This window comes from Narcine bancroftii, chromosome 3 (assembly GCF_036971445.1).
Source record: "Narcine bancroftii isolate sNarBan1 chromosome 3, sNarBan1.hap1, whole genome shotgun sequence".
Classification (NCBI taxonomy): Eukaryota; Metazoa; Chordata; class Chondrichthyes; order Torpediniformes; family Narcinidae; genus Narcine; species Narcine bancroftii.
In genome coordinates this window covers 93,981,296-94,005,906 of record NC_091471.1, presented here as the reverse complement: position 1 = coordinate 94,005,906, position 24,611 = coordinate 93,981,296, and the positions used below count along the sequence as shown (strand labels likewise).

General features: G+C 40.6%; 1 protein-coding gene across 3 annotated transcripts in view; it reads left to right on the top strand.

The window, feature by feature from the left end:
• Window positions 1-24,611, top strand: part of LOC138757372 (palmitoyltransferase ZDHHC2-like) — an 88,960-nt gene that overhangs the window by 56,248 nt on the left and 8,101 nt on the right. The window contains exons 9-12 of one of the 3 annotated variants that reach the window (XM_069924573.1): window positions 5,763-5,889; window positions 14,946-15,038; window positions 15,342-15,457; window positions 19,414-19,488. In XM_069924573.1, the coding sequence (XP_069780674.1) occupies window positions 5,763-5,889; window positions 14,946-15,038; window positions 15,342-15,457; window positions 19,414-19,454 (377 nt within the window). In that variant the 3' untranslated portion in view covers window positions 19,455-19,488. Of the gene's footprint in view, window positions 1-5,762; window positions 5,890-14,945; window positions 15,039-15,338; window positions 15,458-18,388; window positions 18,543-19,413; window positions 19,489-24,611 lie in introns of those variants that run through there. The other 2 variants (XM_069924572.1, XM_069924574.1) reach the window with 2 other exon arrangements.

Sequence of the window (24,611 nt, the reverse complement as noted above, 5' to 3'; positions counted from 1 at the left end):
TGCTCCACCACCAATCTTGGTGTCATCTGCAAATTTGTACCATCAACATTCCAACAGGTACAACACACAAATCAATAGCAATCTCTCTACTTCAAACTACTGAACAGCCCTAATACCACAGAGAGAATGGTAAAGTGAAAAAAGAGCACCAGAAAATCACTTTTATAACAGAGGAGCTAGCCTAGTTCTTGGGGGGGAAAAAATGCAACATGTACTTGGTAAAAAGAATGGTCAATTTCTCTAGTCTTTCCAAGTGACTGGTCTTTTGTGGCCTGTGCTATGTCTCATAACTTTCTCTCTTGTCTCTTAGGCCCCATGTCCTTTCCATAATATGGTGTCCAAAATATAGTCGGTAATTTATCTCGAGATGTGACCATGTGAATGTTTTCTGAATTTTGTTTCTTTGTAATTTGGCCACAATTTTGAATGTGCTGGTTAGTTCAAGTAGTGAAGGAGTTGTCTTGATATCCAATCAAACTTTAAGGCACTGAACAGCATGCTTAGTAAGGGCTGAATGAGAAGGCAACATGAATTGTGTGTGCTGCCTGAATCAGTCAAACCTATTTTCAAGAAATACCCAATTTAAATCCTTGTCTCTCCAGAACCTTCACTGACCTCCCTTGTTTCTTCTTTGGTCAGCTTGTTCAACATCATCACTTGCCAAAGCAACCATCCTTTTCACAGCAGCTATACCAGAATTAATCTAACTTTTAGTTTCAAGATCACAAGATAAAGGAATAGAAGCAGGCCACTAGGCCCATTGGGTCTGTTCCATGACTATGCACTAAACTAAACTAAACTCACCCCTAGTTCCAATTACCTGCCTTTTTCCCATATCCCTTGATACCCTTACTAATGAGATACCTATTATCCATTTCCTGTTTAAATACTCCCAGTGATCTGTCCTCTACTGCATTGTGCAGCAGTGAGTTCCACAGATCCACCACCCTCTGACTATAGAAGTTCTTCCTCCTCTGTGTTTTGATTGGATAACTTCTAACTTTAAGATTATAGCCCCTTCTCCTCAACTCAACCATCAAGGGAAACATCCTATCCACAGTGACTCTGTCAAAACCTTTCAATATTTGAAATGTCTCTATGAGATCCCCCCCTCACTCTCCTATATTCCAACGAGTCAACCCAAGAGCTGCCAAACATTCCCCATACTCTAGCCCGTGCATTCCAGGAATCATCCTGGTAAATCTCCTCTGCACCCTCTCCAACAACATCACATCATTTCTATGATAGGGGGTGCAAAACTGCACACAGTACTCTAAATGGGATCTCACCAGTGCCCCAAAAAGCCTCATTGACACCTCTCTACTCTTAAACACTATACCTCTTGAAATGAATGCTAGCATAGCATTAGCCTTCTTCACTACCAATCCCACCTGGACATTAACTTTTAGATTACTCTGCACAAGGATGCCCGGGTCTCTTTGCACCTCCTGAGGATTGAATTTCTCCCCATCCAGATGGTACTCTGCCTGTCTATTTCCACTGCCAAAATGTAGAAGTAAACACTTCTCAACATTTTACTTAATCTGGCATATTTTTGCCCAGTCTCCCAAATCTGTCTATACCCCCTCTGCAATTTTACAGTTCCTGCTCCACCACCTATCTTGGTGTCATCTGCAAATTTGGCCACAAAACTATTTAGTCCACAATCCAAATCATAAATATAAATTGTAAACAGCAGCGGCCCCAAGACTGACCCCTGCGGAACACCACTTGTTACAGGCAGCCATTCTGAACAGGATCCCTTAATTTCAACCCTTTGCTTTCTGCCTATCAGCCAATTTTCTATCCAATCAAATAGTGTCCCTGTAATTCAATGGGCCTTCGTTCTATTTATCAGCCTAGCCTTATCGAAAGCCTTTTGAAAATCCAAGTAAATAACGTCCACAGCCTCCCCTTTGTGTATCCTACCTGAGATTTCTTCAAAAAACTCTAATAGATTAGAGTCAAACATGATCTACCCTTTAAAAAACCATGCTGACTAGGACCTATCCTGTCATGGATTTCCAGGTATTTCATAACTTCATCCTTGAGGATTGACTCTAATATCTTCATCAGACATCAGACGTATAGGTCTATAATTCCCTTTTTTCTGCTTCCCACCTTTCTTGTACAGTGGAACCACATTCGCAATCTTCCAATCCCCGGGAACAATGATTTCTGGAAGATTGTCACCAATTAATCTACAATCTCCAAAGCCACCTCTTTCAAAAACCCATGGGTATACCTCATCTGGTCCGAGAGATTTACCTGTCATTAATCCATTCAATTTGCCTAAATCCATTTCTCTAGTAATCTTAACTGTATCCAACTCTACCCCCGAAGCCTCTGTCTGTCAGGAATATTACTAATGTCCTCCACAGTGAAATCAGACATAAAATATTGATTTAATTCTTCTGTCATATCTTTGTAACCCATTATAATTTTCCCAGCATCGTTTTCTATCAGTCCTATGTCAACACGTCTCTCTTTTATTCTTTATATATAAAAAAAACTCTGTTAAACCGCTAGCTGTACTTTCATCATGTACCGCCTGCTCCTTTCCAAAGATTTCCACCCCAGTGAATTTGACTGATTCCAGCAAGCAGCAAAGCAATATTAGTCAAAAAGCAAATAAAAATTTACCATGATAAATGGCTATCATTGAGACAACCATTTTTTTTTAGTGTATGTCCTCATCCATACCCATTCCTCTTTTTCAGATTGATTTAAATCCTCCACCCATCAATTCATTATATAGTTTGTCACCCACATCCTGTTACCCAAGGAGGAGGAAGGTTGGGAGGGGGGGGAGTCGGAGGGGGGAGATGAGGTTGGGGAGGTGGGGGGATAGAGGTTGGAGGGGGGAAAGAGGTTGGAGGGGGGAAAGTGGGGGAGGAAGGGGAGGGGAAAGAGATGAGGTCTAGGGTTGGGAAGAAGAGGGGGGCAGAGATGGGGTGGAGTAGAGAGAGGTGTTGGAGGATAGGAAAGGAGTAGTGAGGGGAATAAGTAAGTGGGATCCAGTAGTGAGATCAGGACTCCATTGTTGGTCTATGTCAGGAGTCATGTGGTACGAGTCAGCGTGGGAGGCTCCAGTGTCATCTCCTACTGGTAGCTGTCTGTGTCAGGAGGTAGCAGTCAAAGCGTCGAGAGCTCTAGTGAGGAAGATGTTGGAGTGGGCAGCATGTCATCGGGAGAACCATCGAGTCGGTGGAGGCCTGGGTAGGATTGGACAGTGATGGTATCGAGAGCTCCATGGGGTCAGTGGCCGGGTGTTGGGAGCTCCGTTGGGTGGGCAGCCAAGGCCAGGGGTCAGGTCGGCAGCTGTGGTGTTGGGAATTCCAATGAGTCGGTGGCCCTAAATCTTTTCTGTGCTCTTTCTTTCTTATTGATATCTTTCCTGTTGTTAGGTGACCAAAACTATACCCAATACTCCAAATTGGCCTTACCAATGACTCAGCTTTACCATAACATCCCAGCTGCAATACTCAGTACTTTGATTTATGAAGGCCAAGATGCCAAAAGCTCTGTTTTACAACCATATCCACCTGTGATGCCACTTTCAGGGAATTCTGTATCTGTATTCCCAGGTCCCTCTGTTCTACTGCACTCCTCAGTGCCCTACTATTCACCATGCACGTCTTTTCTTGGTTTGTCCTTCGAAAATGAAACACCTCACACATGTCTGCATTAAATTCCATCTGCCATTTTTCAGCCCATTTTTCCAGCTGATCCAGATCTCTCTGCAAGTAGTGAAAACCTTTTTTGCTGCTACAATGCCTCCCAGGAAAGCTGACAAAGGAAAGACTGTGTATGATGTCTACGTGGACTTTAGTAATGCCTTTGACAAGGTCCCGGATGGCAGGTTAGTCAGGAGGTTTTAGATGCTAGTTATTCATGGAGGAGTAGTGAATTGGATTCAACAATGGCTGGACGGGAGAAGCCAGAGAGTAGTAGTGGATGATTGCTTCTCAGACTGGAGGCCTGTGACTACTGGTGTGCCTCAGGGAGGTTCTGGGGCCATTGTGTTTGTCATCTATATCAATGATCTGGGTGATAATGTGGTAAATTGAATCAGCAAGTTTGCACATGTCACTAAGATTGTATACACCTCTCTTCTTCCAAACCAGATCCCCAAGATACCTCGAAAAACAAGGTTCCCTATGCCTTCTAACCTGTCCTTTAATCCTGACTGGAACATACAAACTCTGTACTCTTAAAATTTCAGCTTTGAATGTCCACTTTGCTCGCATATCCTTGCCTGAAAACAATTTATCCCAATCCATACATTTCCAATCTTGCAAATTCAATTTTAAAATATCAATGAATAAATGACTCCAGATTAAAAGCATCCTTAGACATGTAAAATGTGAAGTATATATTTTTTATATATTGAAACAGAGCTGTCACGAGCTACTTTATGCAACATTGCACTTCAAACCAGAGTGAGTTATGATGGATTATTAATGAAAAATGCTTCATTTATTGACCATGGCCAGAGTTTGCAGATTTATTCTGACAGTTCAGTTATAAGTTACAGATAAAATGTATTTTGCATTGTAACATTAGTTGTAACTCAAATGTAGCTAACAGCTCCCAGAGCAAATGATCATATTAACCACTTGAGAAAAATAGGAATAGAAAATGGTCCATGATCACGGGATGCCTGCAATGTACAAAAAGAACGTTTTCTTTATTTTGAGTGTGGACAGCAACACAAGATCTGTTGTTTTTCTCTTTGGTGAGGTGGGGACAGGAATGAAATGTCTGTTATTATAGCCAAAATAGTAAGACACGTAGAGGTACAGTAACACAGTGAATTGCAGCATTGCTGTTCAATTACAGGACTAATATAGAGACTCTTATTATCAAACACAAGTCCAAGTCCCATCTTGGTGCTGAGAATTTAAAATTGAGAGTCATTAAGTATATTTGGAATTGAAAACATTCAAATTGGTTGACAAATACCTAAAATAAGACCAGAAAAAAGCCAGAGCCACTGGTCATGTGACAGCTATGGAAAGAGAAACTTCAGTTGACGTTTGTCATCTGAGCCCCTTTATCATCCTTATCAGGTCTCGCCTGAATGTGCCTGCAGACCGACATTCATGTGTTTGATTCAGAACACAGTTAATAAATAGTCTAACCAGTGCAGGAACAGCAAGGAATGAGCCATAAATGCTGACCATGTGATTTGGCCTGAATGTGCCTGCAGACCAACATTCATGTGTTTGATTCAGAACACAGTTAATAAATAGTCTAACCAGTGCAGGAACAGCAAGGAATGAGCCATAAATGCTGACCATGTGATTTGGCCTGAATGTGCCTGCAGACCGACATTCATGTGTTTGATTCAGAACACAGTTAATAAATAGTCTAACCAGTGCAGGAACAGCAAGGAATGAGCCGTAAATGCTGACCATGTGATTTGGCCAACAGCTTTCAAACATCCCTGCTTTGCTTTATCTGAGGCTTCTAAACCCCTTTAAAATCAACCTCACCACCTGTGCCTTCCCTTTTCTTTAATTCTCCTCCCACAGCTGCTAGGATAGATCAGTAAAGGCAAATGAAGTGAAATTATGACTGACCTTTACGAAGACTAAAAACCAGATAATGAACTGCCTTGATTTATTCGCGACTGTAGAGATTAATTAAAATGATAATAACTACATTTCTCTTTGTTTTGTTGGCTCATTCTGCAGCTAAGCCTCTTCACAAAATTTGAGCTCCAGATGGTTAAAATTTAAAACCCTGACTTGTTTCAGAGGCCTTCAGGGCACCTGTATTTCGACATGGACCAGACAAGAATGGGTTCAGCTTGGGCTGCAGCAAAAATATGAAGCAGGTGTTTGGAGATGAGAAGAAGTACTGGTTGCTGCCTCTCTTTACAAGGTACAGCTCATTATCCTTATAACATATTCATGCCATGTGGAGTCTAGGTTACTGTGTTAATTGATAGCTCATTAACTCTAATGAAACTTGGCCTTTTCTGAGAAGCTGATTTTTTTTTTGTCATCTGTTGCATAGGTGAAATGGGCTCTATTATGCAATGGTGTAACTACGCAGAGAACATAACCCAGTGAGTGTTGGGAAAGGGATTCAAACAATGTATTTCAAGTAATAGGTTTGAAAAGACTTTTTAATGATTATCTTGATTAATTGAGAGTCAGAGATGTTCAGGGAAGAATTCCAGGTGGTGGAGGGGGCTGAAGATCACAAAGTGAAGGAAGAAGGTTATGTCGAATCCTTGAGTCAAAAGGCTCAAGTTGGGTAGGTTGAATGGATTTTGAACATGTGTGAATATGATAATAATGTTCATAAACTCTGAAAGTTAATTTGCGTAGCAAGATGTCATATTTCTGAGTTTGTGAACCAGCTGGTATTTACAATTGGAGGTAAACCCCAGGGAGACTCCACTGTATTACTGCATTTGGATTTTTCTTACTGCTGAGGGTAGGCACAAATGTAACATATCTGAGGTCCCCTGAGGAGAAGCCTGGGAGAGGACCCTGCAGGTAAGATGATACAAGCAACAGACCAGCGAGGAGTTCAGGGCATGGTGTGGGCTGCTGGAGACAGGCTCGTGAGAACCAGGTATTGGTCCAGGATTTGTGAGGGTGCCTATAGCAAGAAATGCTCCTGAATGGCCTTGGGTGTAAACCACTTTCTAATTGTTTTGGAGGTTCAGATCTAGGAATTCTGGCTCACCACTGGAGCAAATCGGAGGCTGTGTGTTGCACAGGATACAGGAGTGCAGGAGGCATCTCTGAAGTGGATCTCTTGCTTCGCTTTCTCTTACTGGTGGGGTCACTGGGTTAGTCACACCCATTTGTGTCCTTTATGGCAAACAAAAGTGAACAAGTTTTGTGCATATGTACATTACAATAAAAGAAACTTGGAATCTTAGATTCTTGATAAGCAAAGGATAGAAATGTGGAGCTGAGGTAACAATCAGATTGGCTGTTGTGATCTTAAATGGCAGAACACACTTGACGACTATGGCTAGTTTTGCTCATATTTGTATACTTGAACGTCCAAGAGAAATGCAGGGAGCAGAATCAACCTCGATGCATGGCCCTTTTTAACCTCGTAAAAGCTTTTGACTCTCTCACTGGAGTTAGAGTTCTGAGAATTAAATTCTGTGAAAAGAAGTCTTGCACCTGCGACACAATGACATGCCAGCTGTAATCCTGGAAATGTCAGTAATATATCTTTAATTCCTATGGACACTGAGGAAGTTCTTCCAGCATTTCTGTGTTTTTACTCAGCTGTAAACATGGCTGAATGGTGCACCAACAACAACCTTACACTCAATGTTACCAAAACCAAGGAGCTGATTGTTGATTCACGAAGGGGAAACCAGAGCTATACAATCCAGTGATCATTGGGGGATCAGAGGTGGAGAGGGTGAGCATTTTAAGTTCTTGGGAGTCACTATCTCGGAGGATCTTTCCTGGACCCAACACACTAAAGGCATCATGAAGAAAGCACGTCAGCGCCTCTACTTCCTCAGGAGTTTGTGGAGGTTTGGTATGACTCCGAAAATCCTGGAAATTTTTTATAGATGTGTGGTGGAAAGTTTGCTGACTGGCTGCATCACGGTCTGGTATGGGGACACCAATATTGAGCCTGAAGTCCTCCAAAAGGTAGTGAACGCAGCCCAAGACATCACAGGCAAAAGCCTCCCCACTATGGAGAATATTTACAGGGAACTCTGCCTTCAGAGAGCAGCAGCAATCATGAAGGATTCACACTACCCATCATACGCTCTGTTCTCACTGCTGCCATCAGGAAAGAGGTATTGGTGTCACAAGACTCTGCACCACTGGTTCAGGAACAGCTGCTATCCCTCCACCTTTAGAGTCCTCAGCAACAAACTCAATCAGAGGTTCACTGAAGGACTCTTACTTTTGCACTTTATTGTTTGCTTTTTCTCCTCCCTCTATTGCACAGTTATTTACATTTTATTATTTGTTTACATGTGCACATTGTGTACAGATTTTTTGCACTACCAATAAGTGGTAATTCTGCCTCACCTGCAGGAAATGTATCTCAGGGTTGTGTGTGATGTCATGTATATACTCTGACAATAAATGTGAAATTCACAGAAGGACCAATGTCAGTGTCGACTGGTGACATCTCGCCAAGACTTCCCTAAATCTTTCACTGCAGTGATGTGCCTCACCTGGAGTCAAATAGCATAGAATAGGAACTTTGGCTCAACTTGACTCTGCCTTCTTCACAAAGTTGTCCTATCTGTCTGTATTTGAGCCATATCCTTCCAAGCCCTTCCTATTCCGATATCTATCGGTATGACTTGAATTTTGAATGTTGTTTTATGCCTTCTTCAATAGCTTCTTCTGCTAGCTTGTTCCAGATATGGACCATCCCACTGTATGAAAAATTTACCCCCTCAGGCCCCTCCTAAATCTCACTCCTCTCACATACCTCTAATTCTAGAATCATCTATGCTGGTGAACAAGACTCAGCATTCAATTTATCCATGCCTTTCATTATTTTATAAAGGTCACCTCCTTAGCTTCTTGTACTCCAGTGAATAAAGACCGAGCCTATCTATTCCCTATAACCCAGTCCCTCAAATCCCAGCAACATCCTTGTGAATCTCCTCTGCACCCCTTTCAACTCATTTATATCCTGCCTATGGCTGGACAGCCAGAATGACACACAGTACTCGAAGAGTGGTCTCACCAACATCTTGTACAGATGACCTATGATGTCCCAAAATTTTGCACTCCGTTCCCTGCCGAATGAAGGATAGTGTGCCTTTACTGCCCTGTCCACCTGAGTCACTACTTTCATGGAGCAATGCACGTGGTCCCTCTGTTGTACAGCCATCTCCAGGACCATGCAAGTCTTTCCCAGGTTTGCCTTGCCAAACTAAAACAGTTCACACTGGTCAGAGTTATTTTCCATGCTCATGTGTGGGCATGAAACTAATCTACAAAACTGCCTCCACTTGAGAAGCAAGGTCACCCCTACTTCCATTATCAACCTGCTGTAAGTGGATGGGAAATATATGTTCACGTAGAGAGGCTGAGTTCCATTCCACTTACTTCACTGATGCGCATGAGGAAAATGGACCTCAAACATATCACTCATCCACCAAAAGTCTTTCACCAGCTTGGCTGTCAGACAAAACCATCCTCTAGAGTTAGGGTTCATGACGCAACTGAAAAATTAGTACTGTCTCTTGTACGCCAGAGGCTAACTCTCAACAAAGGGAGACATCAGTAATGAAATTTGCCAATTGTTTTCAGTACAATAACTGTCTGTCTGAAGAAAGGAATATTGAAAAATTAACGGCTGAAATCCAGCACAATGCTCATGGTCTACCAGCCTGCAGTGATCCCTGCCCTACTATACATTTTAGAGACGTGGACAGCCTGACGCAGACATATTAAAGCTCTAGGAGGAAACCTTTAACCCTGCCTCAAGATCCTCCGGATCCACTGGTAGAATAAGTGAACCAAATGGTAGTGTCCTCTCCCAGGCCAGAACCCACACCAATTTAGTCCTAATCACATTCCCTCAGCTGCACGGTCTGGCCATGTCATTCACCTTTGTGATAGTTGATTTCCAAAACAGACAAAATGATCAAGTATCCATTGAAGAAAAAAAGCAGAATTTCGAAAATCAGCTGGCTGGGGAGAGGAAGGGGGACAGGCTGTCAGGTGAATACAGGTGAAAGAAGAAGGATATGAGGGGGGAAAAAGTGGTTAGGATTCCTTTCATTTAATGACTCTGTCCTCTTATCAGAATGATAAGTTTGACAAACTTGTTAGGATTCTTTGAGGATATAATGGGTGCGGTAGATAGAGGAAAACAGGTTGATGTTGTATATTTGGATTTCCAGAAAGCGTTTGATAAGGTGCTGCACAAGAGACTTATCAGTAAATTACAGGAAAGTGGAGTCCGGGGAAGTATATTGGCCTGGATCAAAAATTGGTTGTCTGACAGGAGGCAGAGAGTCGGGATAAGTGGGAGTTTTTCAGGTTGGCAGAGAGTGGTAAGTGGGGTGCCGCAGGGGTCAGTGTTAGGCCCACAACTGTTCATCATTTACATTGATGACTTGGAGGAGGGGACAAAATGTGGTGTAGCCAAGTTTGCGGATGACACCAAATTGAGTGGAAGAGCAAATTGTAATGAGGATGTGGAGAGTCTGCAGAGGGATATAGTTAAGCAGGATGAGTGGGCAAAGGTCTGGCAGATGGAGTACAATGTTAGTAAGTATGAGGTTATCCACTTTGGCAAGAAATATAAAAGAGCTGAATATTATTTAAAGGGTGAAAAACTACAGCATGCTGTTGTGCAGAGGGACTTGGGAGTGCTTGTGCATGAATCGCAAAAAGTTAAGTTGCAGGTGCAGCAGGTTATTAAGAAGGCAAATGGAATGTTAGCCTTCATCGCTAGAGGAATTGAATTCAGGAGTAGGGAGGTAATGTTGCAACTGTATAAGGTACTGGTGAGACCACACCTGGAGTACTGTGTCCAGTTCTGGTCTCAATATTTGAGGAAGGATATACTGGCTTTGGAGACGGTCCAGAGGAGGTTTACTAGGTTGATCCCTGGGATGAAGGGGTTGACTTATGATGAAAGATTAAATCATCTAGGATTGTATTCGCTCGAGTTCAGAAGAATGAGAGGAGATCTTATAGAAACATATAGGATTATGAAGGGTATGGATAGGATAGATGTAGGAAGGTTTTTTGAGCTGGCTGGGGAAACTAAAACGAGAGGACACAGTCTCAAGATTCAGGGGAGTAGATTTAGGACAGAGATGAGGAAAAATAGTTTTTCCCAGAGAGTAGTGAATGTTTGGAATTCTCTAACCAGGGAAGTGGTTGAGGCTGCTTCATTAAACATATTTAAAATTTGGTTAGATACATTTTTACATGATAGAGGAATTAGGGGATATGGGGAGAAGGCAGGTAGATGGAGTTAGGTCATAAATTAGATCAGCCATGATCGTATTGAATGGCGGAGCAGGCTCGATGGGCCATTTTTGGCCTACTCCTGTTCCTACTTCCTATGTTCCTAATCTTCTTTGCCCTCTGCATCTTCTTGCTTTATCCCCATTTCTTCCTTCCACCCCCCCACCCCGCCATCCTTTTATTCAGGGTCCTGCCATTTTATAGCAGACTCGCCAAGGCAAATAGTGCCTTTGGAAGACTACACAAAAGAGTCTGGAAAAACAACCAACTGAAAAAACTCACAAAGATTAGTGTATACAGAGCCGTTGTCATACCCACACTCCTGTTCGGCTCCGAATCATGGGTCCTCTACTGGCATCACCTACGGCTCCTAGAACGCTTCCACCAGCGTTGTCTCCGCTCCATTCTCAACATTCATTGGAGCGACTTCATCCCTAACATCGAAGTACTCGAGATGGCAGAGGCCGACAGCATCGAATCCACGCTGCTGAAGATCCTACTGCGCTGGGTAGGTCACGTCTCCAGAATGGAGGATCATCGCCTTCCCAAGATCGTGTTATATGGCGAGCTCTCCACTGGCCACCATGACAGAGGTGCACCAAAGAAGAGGTACAAGGACTGCCTAAAGAAATCTCTTGGTGCCTGCCACATTGACCACCACCAGTGGGCTGATATCGCCTCAAACCGTGCACCTTGGCGCCTCACAGTTCGGCAGGCAGCAACCTCCTTTGAAGAAGACCACAGAGCCCACCTCACTGACAAAAGACAAAGGAGGAAAAACCCAACACCCAACCCCAACCAACCAATTTTCCCCTGCAACCGTGTCTGCCTGTCCCGCATCGGACTTGTCAGCCACAAACGAGCCTGCAGCTGACATGGACATTTACCCCTCCATAAATCTTCGTCCGCGAAGCCAAGCCAAAGATAGCCTGAAACATTGATTGCCTTCAGCCTTCCATGCCTGACCCACTAAGCTCCTCTGACATATGTGCATTCATTTTCCAGCATCTGCAGGCTTCTTGTTTACTTCTCAAAACAGACATGTCATTTTGACTCTGTCACAGCAAATGGTTCCTGGCTGGATACAGGCAACTATTCAGGGATATTCACAAAGCTTCTATAAAATCCCTGGCTCACGATCCCTCAAAAGAATTGGAAGCATTTAGGGATGGTGTGAAGAACCTTGAGCCCATTAGTTAGAGAGTCACTCAGCCACCTCACTGAGTACATTCTGTCTCTTCTGTGGTAGAGTTTGCTGGGCCTACACAGGCTTCAGTAGCCTTGTTAGAACCCCCAGAACTGAAAGGGAAGCAAGGAATCTTTTTGTCTGCAAGGGAAGAATTTGTTTGGAGATGGATAACAAAATAAACCTTTGGAAAATAAGGCCTTTGCACCAGAAAGAATGACAATTGTAATAGTGGTTGCAGAAGGCAGGAATATTAAACCATTTTAAAAGTGTTTCTTTGTCTTATGGAATCCTGCACATTTTACACTACACCCCACCACCCTCTCCAGATCTTATCAAGCAGACACAAGTTACAGATTTACAAATGATATACTGTACAAACAACATATGAATTATATGTTTGACATTGAGGTTTTGCAAATTCAATTGCAAATATATCTCATTGCAACACTAAAGATTTTTAATTTTAAAAACTTTGTGGCTTAGGAAACATTGAAACATTACAATTCTGTTAAAATTGAGAGATAAATTGAAAATAACTTATAATATGTACTGTTACAAGATCAAACCAGCGACCTCAAAGAAGGCATATCACACAGGGGTAAAGATGAACAATTACTTTATTAACAAAAAAATTCACCTTCAAACTTTAATTCAAAATCCCCCCCTTTTATAACAATGCCCACTGGTTACTAAGCAAGTTTCTATAACAGTTTAAAACTAATAAATTCCTCAGCCTAAATATAACATATGTAATTAAAGTCTAAGTTATATTTCCAACCAGCCCACAGAAAAACTTAGACACAAAACACACAAGACTCACAAAACTTCGATCTCAACTGAAGCAAAGATCATAAACAAAATTCGGTTTGTTTGGTAAACTGAAGCCAAAAGATCTTTGTGTGAGAGAGAGAGAGCACAAAATTCAAAGTTGTCTTGTGTTGCTTGCAGAGAGAGGAACCACTGGCTTGGTCCGGATCCTTCTGGCTGCCTTCGGATTATTCATCCTTTTTGAAATCTCAACATTCTAAACTGTCCTCCAGACCATGACTCATGCTCTGGGCCTTTTTCCACTCCACACCACCACCCAGTGGTGATTTATCATCCAAGTCCAGAAAATTTTAGATCATTTTCTGCACATGCTCAGTCCTTCTCCCACTCTCTCAGCAGTCCACTTCACCTTAGCAAACTGTCACTTTTTAACATAAAACCACACAACACATAGGCCAATACACAACACAGAACTCTGTAACAGTACTGATAATCAAATGCGCCAGTACATTTTTGACAAAAACACTACTGGGTAAATTTCCATAACACATATGCAAATTCAGATATTTTCCCCATGTTTTTATTTAAACATGCAATTTAAAGTTAGAACATGGAAACTAGTACTTTCTGAGTGAAACTTCATCCATAGATTAATTTTCTGCACGCAGTATCCCAGTTCATCTTGTTATAGGAGTAGAGCTTGTGGTTTTCTGGAAACTAATTTTAATGATCCTGAAAACTTTATCCTTACAGGTTCATGTATACATTTCTGAAGGTCAGCATACCACATTGAGGGTGTGAAAAATGTGGCATTTTATTCATTAAAAAGCACCAATCACTATCCTTTTGAAGAAAATGTTTGTGCTAACCAGTTTTTTAGAACCCAACAGTGAAGGCATTTTATCAAAATCAATTTAGGGTCATTTTGAATGGCCGAACTCCCAGGAAAGTAGCTCACACACCAGGAATCTGAAAACATGTAAACAGAAGTTGACATTTAAAGTCACAGAGTTCTACAGGCCCTTCAGCTAAACTCATCCCTGCTGACCGTCCTAGTCCCATTTGTCTGCATTTGGCACATATCCCTTTAAATCTTTCCTGTCCATGTACCTGTCTAAATGAGTTTTTAACATTACCACTTTCTCCAGCAGCTCATTTCATATACCCACTACCCTCCATCCCTTTTAAATCTTTTCCCTGCTCAATTTAGATCTATGCCCTCTAGTTTTAGATTTACCTACACTGGGATGGAAAAGTTATGACTATTTACCTTATCATATGGTCTCACCAATGTTCTGTATAGTTATAGCATGATGTCTCTACTCCTGTACTCAATGCCATGACTGATGAAGGCTAAATGCCTTCTTCCCACCCTGCCTACCTAAGTCGCTGGTTTATGGAGCTGTGTACCTATGCCCTCAAGTCTCCCTATTTTACTGTGTTCCCTTCGGTCCTACCATTTACCAAGCAAGTTCTTCCTTGGTTTAACCTACCAATAATTTAACATCTCATAGTAAAAACACACAATGCTGAAGAAACTCAGCAGGCCAAACAGCAACTTTATATAGCAAAGGTAAAAATACATAACTGATATTTCAGACTTGAGCCCTTTATCAATGAACAGCTTGATAAAGGACTCAAGCCCAAAACAACAGTTATGTGTGTTTGACCTACTGAGTTTCTCCAACAGTTTTTACTTCGACCACAATGTCTTTAGATTTTTATGTTTTACATTTAACATCTCATACAAAATTCCATCTGCCATCCCAGTTCATCCACATCTTGCTGTAATCTTAGATTCCCCAGCTTCTCTGTTTTTCTGGTTCCATAAGATCAACCATCTCACCACTGAGATCTCACAAACATGAGATCTTTCTGATTGGTTACCATGTTAAAGGGTCCGTAATTACATTTTAAAAAATATCAAAATAATATACTGTAGCTGGTCCTAAAATTAAGTTAGGTTACAGTTTGTCCTTTTTGAATGAATGCTAATTTATTTTGAAATAGATAATTTATCTTTTTTTGTGTATTTGCAGTTTGGGTGATGGCTGTTCCTTCCCAACATGTTTAGTGAATCAGGACCCAGAACAACCCTCCACTCCATCTGGGCACAACTCATCTGCTAAAAAGTATTTACTCATTTATTATTTGATTGATCATGCGTCCGGAGTTTTTCAAAATTGAAATTTCTTGTGTCTGATTGAATGATTCATCTATAAGCTTAATCTTAGTATTCTTTGCACAGTTTTTAAATACTTTCTGCAGTCGCACTTGACGCATCCCAGTTTGTTGCAATCAATGCAACAATGCAGTGCACAGAGAGGTGCACATGGTCATTGCAGTGCTGAGTGAGATTTTGTAAATGCCTCAGATCTTGCAAAACCTTGGTGTACCCTTGCAAAGAACTAATCATTTAATTATCTGTTTAGCAGTGTCCCTGAAGGCCACCCATTTCCTGCCAAACCTTTACGAGAGTCCCAGAACCATCTATTGGGTAGTAGTCAAACGTGGTCAGAAGGAACTTCTGATGATGAGAAAGGCAAGCATGGTGAGTTTTGTGAACATTTTGCTATTTAATTTATTTGGTAATATAAATGAAAACAATTCTGCTGCAAAAGCTATTATTTTTCAAAAGATTGGCTAATATACTCCTGATGTATAACTGAGGCTGCAGTTTCTATGGGGCTGCTACTTGTGAGACTTAAAACAGCAAAATCAGTTATTTTTGTAGCATAGGGAGAGTTAAAATTATGAAAACAATTCAAATTGGTGCATAGAACAGTAACATTGGCACCCATTGGATGGAAAAAGAACAAATTAATGTTTACATTTAAAATTCAACAAAGGGACATCATTTATTATGAGGTTTTGGCAGAATTCTACATGATGAATAAGAGGCCCACAACCGGGGAATAGGATCTATCAGTCAGTTATGAGTGTATGTTTTTAATCTGTTATTTCAGCTATAAGCAAATAGACATTTGCTTATAGACATTTGGTCTATCAAGCCCAGTTGATTCTATATTTGCACGATGTTACTTGTATCATTTGGGAGTTCTGGTTGACTGGGCCTATGGATGGTCAGGGTGTCTGGTTGGTTAGGCCGATTGTGCTGGGCCCTCCAGGTTGGCAAGGTCTATGTTTGTGCAGGTGTCAGGCCTGGAGGTCTGTGGCTGGGCTGTGGATCACCAAATTTCTGATTAGATTTAGTAGTGTGATGTCAGTCATTTTGCTGATGTTGGAGTGTAGATGTAATACAGGTAAATAAAGGTCAGGAACATCTTGGCGATAGATGGAGCCAAAAGAGATGGGAGAGATCTTAATTGGTTATTTGCATCAGTATTTATTCAGGAAACTGGGACAGAGTCTAGGGAAGTAAGGGAAAAATACATTGAGGTCATGAAACCTATACATATTAAAGAGGAGAAGGTGCTTGCAGGCTAAAAGCAAATAAGGGTGGATAAATCCACAGGGCCTGATGAGATATTCCCTCAGACCCTGAGGGAGGCTAGTGTATAAATTTCAGGCAGAAATATTTTAATTGTTCTTAACCACTGGTGAGGTGCCAGAGGATTAGAGGGTAGTTCGTGTTGTTCTGTTCTTTAAAATAGGTTCCAGAAGTAGCCCAGGAAATTATAGGTCAGTGAGTCTGACGTCAGAACTCAGTAAATTATTAGAAGGTATCCTAAAAGATCGGATGTACAACTATTTGAATAGTCAGGGACTGATTAGCTTTAGTCAACGTGACTTTGTGCATGATTGGCTGTGTTTAAGTTTTTCAAGGAGGTTTACAAGGAGTGGTAGTTGATGACTGCTTCTTGGACTGGAGGCCTGTGACTGGTGATGTGCCTCAGGAATCAGTGCTGGGGCCATTGTTGTTTGTCATCTATATCAATGATCTGGGTGATAAGATGGTAAATTGGATCAGCAAGTTTGCAAATGCCAGAGATTGGAGGTGTTGTGGACAGCAAGGAAGCCTTTTGAGCTTGCAGAGAGATCTGGACTAGATGGAAAAATGGGCTGAAAAATGGCAGATAGAATGTAATGCCGAAAAGTGTGTGTTAGGCACTATCAGTAGCCGCAATAATGACTCGGACAAAGACTGAGGGGAACAATAGGCTTTGCTGCTGGCCCGGGTCCAAGGCTAGGAATGAGCAGGAAGGAGAGGGGATTCAATCTTTATGGCCCAGGGTCACATGGGTAGGACTAAGGGAGGAGCCAAGGTAGAAGGACACATGGGTAGGACTAAGGGAGGAGCCAAGGTAGAAGGACACCCGGAGGAAGGGTTAGCCAGCACATACAATCTTATCACTACAGTGTGAGTTGCTACATTTTGAAAGACAAACCAAGAAAGGACATGCATGGAAAATGGTAGGCCACTGAGGAGTGCAGTAGGACAGAGGGATCTGTGAATACCTAATTCCCTGAAAGTGTTGTTACATGTAGATAGGGTTGTAAACAAAAAAGATTTTGGCATATTGGCCTTCATAAATCAAAGTATTGAGTGTAAGAGTTGAGATGTTATGGTAAAGTTGTACAAGTCATTAGGGAGGCCAAATTTGGAGTATTGTGTGGAGTTTTGGTTACCTAACTACAAGATTCAGTAAGATTGAAAGAGTGCAGAGAAGATTTCCTAGGATGATGCCGGTACTTGAGGAGCTGAGTTGCAGGGAAAGGTTAAACTGGTTAGGACTTTATTCCCTAGAGTGTATAAGAATGAGGGGAGATTTCATAAAGGTATACAAAATCATGAGTGGTATAGATAGAGTAAATGCAATTAGGCGTTTTGCACTGAGGTTACATGAGATACAAACCAGAGGACATGTTTAAGGGGAAAATTTGAGGGGTAACATTAGAGGGAATGTAGAATGAGATGCCCGCTGAAGAGATGAATGTGGGCTCAATTTTAACATTTAAGAAGAATTTGGACAGGTACATGGATGGGAGGGGTATGGAGAGCTATGGACTGGTTGTTGGTCAGTGGGACTAATAATAATTGTGCAGCACAAACTATAAGGGGCAAGGGACCTGTTTTCTGTGCTCTTCTATCATTTAATGGGACCCTGTGACTATGGTCTGCTTCCCATTACCTCAGAGTCCACCTCTCAGCAAAGGCAGATGGTGATGATGAAATTCACCAGATTTCATTGCGCCAGCACAGCATTTGATCTCCTAGGCAGCATTGATCTCTGGTTTCAAAAATGTGCAAGGATCTCAAAGCACTGGACAGATAGCATTGTTGATGGAAGAAAATAGTCCAAATATATTGGGAGGAAAAACAAACCAACATGTGTGTCCTCTGTGAAGAAGTAGCAAGTTCCCCAGAGGCTGCAATAACACAGTAGACTCTGATGGATTGGCCACTTCATTCCAGTTCCAATACCAATCTCCCTCTTTGCAACTCTACTGTACATTACTTGCTGATCTACGTGTGGTTTAACCAGGTGGACTGCTCACAAAGCAAACTTTCTTATTGCAGTTAAAAAGCCAAGTCTACAGATGCTGGGATTGTAGTGCAGTGCTGGAGAAACTCAGCTGGTCATGCAGCAGCTATAGGTCATAAAGGATAACCAACATTTTGGCCAGAGCCCTTCATCAAAGTATGAGCCAAATGTGGCAGGCACATGAATAAACAGGTGAGGGGGGAATGGGAGGAGAGGAGGGAGGAAGGGGCAGGGGAGGATCACAGATGTAAGGTGGATATAGGTGGAACAGTAGAAGAGGAAACTGATCGAGAGCTACTCACCTACCACCTATTTATTCAGGTGTCTGCCTGCTTTTAACATATACCTTGACGAAGGGGTCAGGCCCGAGACATTGGTTATCTTTTACTTCTGACAGATGCTCCAGTACTTCTGTGTACTGCACTTTCTTACTGTACCTTTGTACATGTGACAATAAACAAATTTGGAAAGTAGAACTTCTGAGCTCTGTCATAACATGCTAGGTAATCTCTTTTTGATTAAAAGATTCAAGAAGAGCTCTAAACTTGCTTTGAAAAAAAGTGAAACATCCCTTTTGATCTATGGGAATGCCCGGCCCATGACTGCTCAACGTGGACAGGACACATTTGAGTTGTCATTAAATGCAATTAATCCTTTTGCAAAGAGCCTGCCTTAAAAGAAAAGAGCAGCATACTAGCTCCAAACTACCCATCTGCACATCCTGTCACATTGCTGCACCTTTAGAAGAGTTTACAACTCCTGCATTGACCTCTTAATCCACCTCAGAACCCACAGAGCTGGAATAAAAGTAAGTCACCCTTGGGGAAAGCTTAAGGAGAATAATTGTAATTGTTGAGTACAAGACAACTTGGAAAAAAAAACTGTAAGCAAATCTATTCCATAAGTAAATTACAGTAATTTTGAGAGGCAAGTTGAATTCATTGTGCAATTATTCCTTTGGACCTCAGTCTGTTCAAATATTTGAATATGGGCTAAAGAGTCACAAAAACTCTCTATCTGTTATGTTACTAATATTTTAGTTTATTTTTATAATTTTTAGGTATGAGTAATCCAGTTATGGTTGTGGAAAATGAGACCTAGCTGCTCCTCACACATGCTTTATCAGCTGGCAGTTGTAAGTAGACACGTTAGCAATTCATGGTCCAAAATTGTTGTATATAAAGAATATTTTTTCTTTTAAAGTTACTTTTATTAAGTTTTGTTGGAAAAGAAGACAAATGTATAATAAATCCATTATGTTGAGACTATTACACATTTAAGATAATAGCATATATTGTAGTGACAATAGTACTTGGAATCCAATATGTATTTATACATTCAGTTGTATTAGAAATAAGGAAAGAGAAAAAAGGAAAAGAAAAAATCTAACCCAATGCCAACCAAGGTTATAATTCATATTGTAAGTAGAGATAACATCAAGCAATGGCCTCGGGAGATCCGAACAAAGCCCGCCCACTATCTTCATACCTAAGAAGTCCAATTGTGAAAGTAAGCCATAAATGGAACTCAGGTCCTATCAAAGAAGATCTTGATTTTCGTGACATTATGCCTAATTTTTTACAAATTTAAAAAGGACTCAATGTCTAATAGCCAATGTCTGTGAGTGGGTGGGAACTCCTCTTTCCATTTTAACAATATTGCTCTTCTAGCTTGTAAAGTGGAGAAGGTTAAAATCTGTCTTTGATTAGAGGATAGTTTTATGTTTATGTCTCTGGAAAAGCCAAGCATTCCAGTTACCAGACATGGATCCAAATTAATCTCAAAAATGGTTGAAAAAGTTCTAAAAATATCAGTCCAATATTTTTTGCAATTTAGGGCATAACTAAAACATACGTATCAAAGAGGCGTCGTAAATTTTACATTTATCACAGAAGGGGTTAATATCTGGATAAATGTAAGCAAGTTTAACTTTGGAAAAATGCATTTGATGCACAACTTTGAATTGAACCAGATTATCCCAATGATGAGTCATAAATCAAGCCTAAAATTGACATCCAATCTTTGACTGAAAGATGTTAAGATCATTCCCAATTAGCAAAATTGTTTTCATATTCAATAATCCATAATAGAGGGCAGATATTATACTTTTATGAGTAAATTGTATTTCAAAGTGTTCATCAATAAAATTTGGGATCTGGAAGGATTGGAAATGCTGAAAGTTTGGAACGAACAAAATTGTCAAATTTGATATTACCTGAAAAAGTGCCTATTTGATTAAATTTGTTCATCAAAGCTATGAAGTTTTGTTGTTTAAAAATATCCTTTAAACTTTTAATTCCTGAAAAATTCCATTCTTGAAAACTTACATCTAAAATAGCAGGTTGAAATAAATGATTTGATAAGATGGGACTTGTGCTTATAAATCCCATAATTCCAAAAACTTTTCTAACTTGACTCCACATCTTCAGTCTATGTATCATTATTAAATTCTTTGTCAATTTTCGAATAGAGAGAGGTATAGATGAACCTAATATTGCCCATAAATTTCAATTCTATCTCAATCCATTTAGGGCAGCCACTTATCTTTTCACATTGCAACAACTGTAGCATATTCCTTATGTTCATAGCAGGATAGCAAAATCTAAAATTGGGTAATGCCAGGCCCCATTATTTCTTGTATTCTGCAGATATCTTTTATTCAGCTTAAGTTTCTTTATTTTCCCATCTATATGACATATTGATTGATTCCAATGTGTCAAAGAAGGACTTAGAAATAAATATCGGTAGTGATTGAAATAAATATAAAAACTTTGTTAAAATATTAATTTTAACCAAATTAATATGGACCAATCATAGTGAAAGAAAGTGGCAACAGTTTGGTAAGAATGAATTTAGTTTGGTTAACTAAGACTGCAAAATTTTCTTTGAAAAGATTTTTAAATTTCTTGGTTATCATTATACTTAAATATTTAAATTGTTCATTCACTATTCTGAATGGATAGTTTGAATAGAAACCTAGTGGGTCCTTCAGTGGTAGTAGTTCACTCTTGTTTACGACCCGCGAATTTGCTAAAACACGAAAGTAACAATATGCTAGGTATAGCTATCTTGGGAGAGAAATAAAAAGTAGGTCATCTGCATATAGGGATAGCCTATAAAGGTAACCATATAGGTCCTCTAAACAAACCTTTAAAATCTTGATTTACTTCCAAAGCAATAGCTAGTTGTTCCAGCACTAAGTTGAAAAGCTTGTTGGGAATTAACATGAATTGAAGCCATGGGAGATGCATATAAAAGTTGTATCCAATGGATAAAACCTGGACCAAAATTAAATTTTACTAAAGCGATGAATAAGTATTCCCATCATATAAGGAATATTCTAACACATTTATATTGGTGTATCAGTTGAACTGTATTGTACAAGTTCCTTTCTAATTTAACTGAAAACTTCAGGTTTTGCATTTTGCTAGATCTGGAACTTAAATAACTAAGTGAATTCTTGCTCCTTAACATGCCTACTTATTGAATCACCTTACATAAAAATTACTAAACTTGCAAGCCGTAAATTTCTACTAACATTTCTCCCAATTTGCCCGCCTCAGTGTTTCATAAGATTAGTGGCGCCACTTATTTTTAAAAAATAAGCTGAGTGCAGGTTCATTTAATATATTATGCTCAATTTTATAAATGGTCTTGGGCTATGAATATTGCACATTTTTGTGGTTGATACCCTAGAAAAACATCATACAATTTCCAACTGTACACACACCCTGTGATTTTGCCTGCATTATGGCAGAAATCGGTAAAACTACAACAAAGAGATCATGACCTTCATTCCTTCTCTCAATTTTATTTTCAAACATCCATTTGGAATTTAGGATATTGATTTCAAAAAGGAATGGACTGTTCCTTTTGCATTTGTCATTATGGTCTTTGAATGGCATGGGAAATGGGAAGCTAGAAAGTCTCTCAGAGTTATAAGGCCTGGAAAAGACCGAATTGAACGCTGATTTGAATGGCAGTGATGCTCAGGGGCAATCAAACCTACTGTGAGTAAATTTAGGTTCACTTTCAATACCTGGGATTATTTTTGACAATGATCTCTGTTGTAAGCATTGCAATTTTGTACTTTTCTCCAAATTCTTCTCGTGGAAAGAGAACTGAAAGCTGGCAGCCCTACTTCGCTGAATCCCTGACAGCAGCTTGGCCTGGACAAGATGATAACCCTTGCATGAGCTTGGCACTGTTTGGATAAAATGAGCTTGAGCAATTTTGGATGCAGTATTTGTTGGCAATGACATTCTATTTTGTGGATTGGATGCATGTACTCCTGAGCCATCCCTGGTAAATCTGAGCTCGATGAAGCAGGGCTCTTTCAGTCATTTGATGTGTGGTGGCTAATCATCTGGTTCTCCTCTTGTCCTGTTCTCCTTGGAACTACAGTTTTATTGGACCCCTGTATAAAAATAGTCACATCAGTGACATGCAAGTATTTTAGAAGCTATTCTCTTTTAACACAGAGCGAGTGAGCTGTCCAGAGCCAAAAGTGGTAGAAATTCACTGTACACTGAATGGTCAAATTTAAGCTTAAAAACATTAAAACACTAATTGTAGTTTGTGTAGATGTCCAGTTATAGAGCAAGTCAAGTACATGTGATGTGTTTACTCATGGCGCCCCCCATCTCACCCTTCCACCCGCTCCAGACATGTGCCTGCTTCATTCAATGTGCAAATTATACGTTGCTTGCTAGAAATTTATTTTTCTTGCATGGCCAACAAGCTATTCAGAAGCAGGCTCTTGCAATCCACAAAGGGCCACCTTCTGCCCAAGATAAAGTGTAGCATGCTAAACAGGCACATTAGCTATGGAGTTTATCATCTGGAAGATTTTTAGGATTTTAACTTCCCTGTCACATATACCCAAGCCCTTGCTACAAGCCTCCATCAATTCTCTCACCTATGGAACCGAAGTTCCCCACTTCATCCCACCCTACCTTAGTACATGTAGCATACAATATATGTTGTGCGTCCAAGACCCAAGGACATTGACACATTACATAAGACCATTTTAAGAAACTAGCCCTGAAGTTGCGCAGATTTGAATTAGAATGCTGTGTATTCCCCATTTGATGCTTCTGGACTAATAAGTGTAAGAGCTAATGAATAGAGGGCTGTTATAACCCTTACGCTAGGGTGCAAGGACAACCCTCTTGTGTAACATTTTGTTTTGAGAAGCTGGAATCCTGCAAGAGAAAAAGTAGATGTGTGAAATTTCTGATTGACGTTAATGACTGCCTACAATGTGGGCAGATTTTCCGACTTTAAGTGTATATATAGGTCAGATTCAGATCTCAGATTTAGTATCAGAGTACATACATAACAACACATACAATCCTGAGATTTTTTTTCTGCAGGCCAGGAAGAATTACCATCTGGAAGATTTTTAGGATTTTAACTTCCCTGTCACATATACGCAAGCCCTTGCTACAAGCCTCCATCAGTTCTCTCACCTATGGAACCGAAGTTCCCCACTTCATCCCACCCTACCTTAGTACACGTAGCATACAATATATGTTGTGCGTCCAAGACCCAAGGACATTGACACATTACACATTATTGGTAGTGCAAACAAAAATGTACACATATAAAAAAAATAAATAAATGTAAATAACTATGCAAAAGAGAGGCAATAAACAAACAAATAATGAAGTGCAAAAGTAAATGTCCTTAAATGAGTCCCTGATTGAGTTCGTTGTTGAGGAGTCTGATGGTGGAGGGGTAGCAGCTGTTCCTGAAACTGGTGGTGCGAGCCTTGTGGCACTTTTACTCTTTCCTGATGGTAGCAGTGAGAACAGAGCGTATGCTGGGTGGTGTGGATCCTTGACGAATTCTGCTGCTCTCCGACAGCAGCATTCCCCGTACATGGTGGGAAGGGGATTACCTGCAATGTCCTAGGCTGTTTTCCACTATCTTTTGCAGGGCTTTACACTCAAGGACATTGGTGTACCTATACAAGACTGTGATGTAGGTGGTCAGCACAATTTCCACCACATATCTGTAGAAATTTTCTGGGGTTTCTGATGTCAGACCAAACCTACACAAACTCCTGGGGAAGTAGAGGTGCTGACCCGCTTTCTTCACGATGCCATTAATGTAAGATCTTCCGAGATAGTGACTCCCTAGAACTTAAATTTGTTCACCCTCTCCACCTCTGATCCCACAGTGATCACTGGATTGTACACTTCTGGTTTCCCCTTTCTGAAGTCAAGAATCAGCTCCTTGGTTTTAGTGATATTG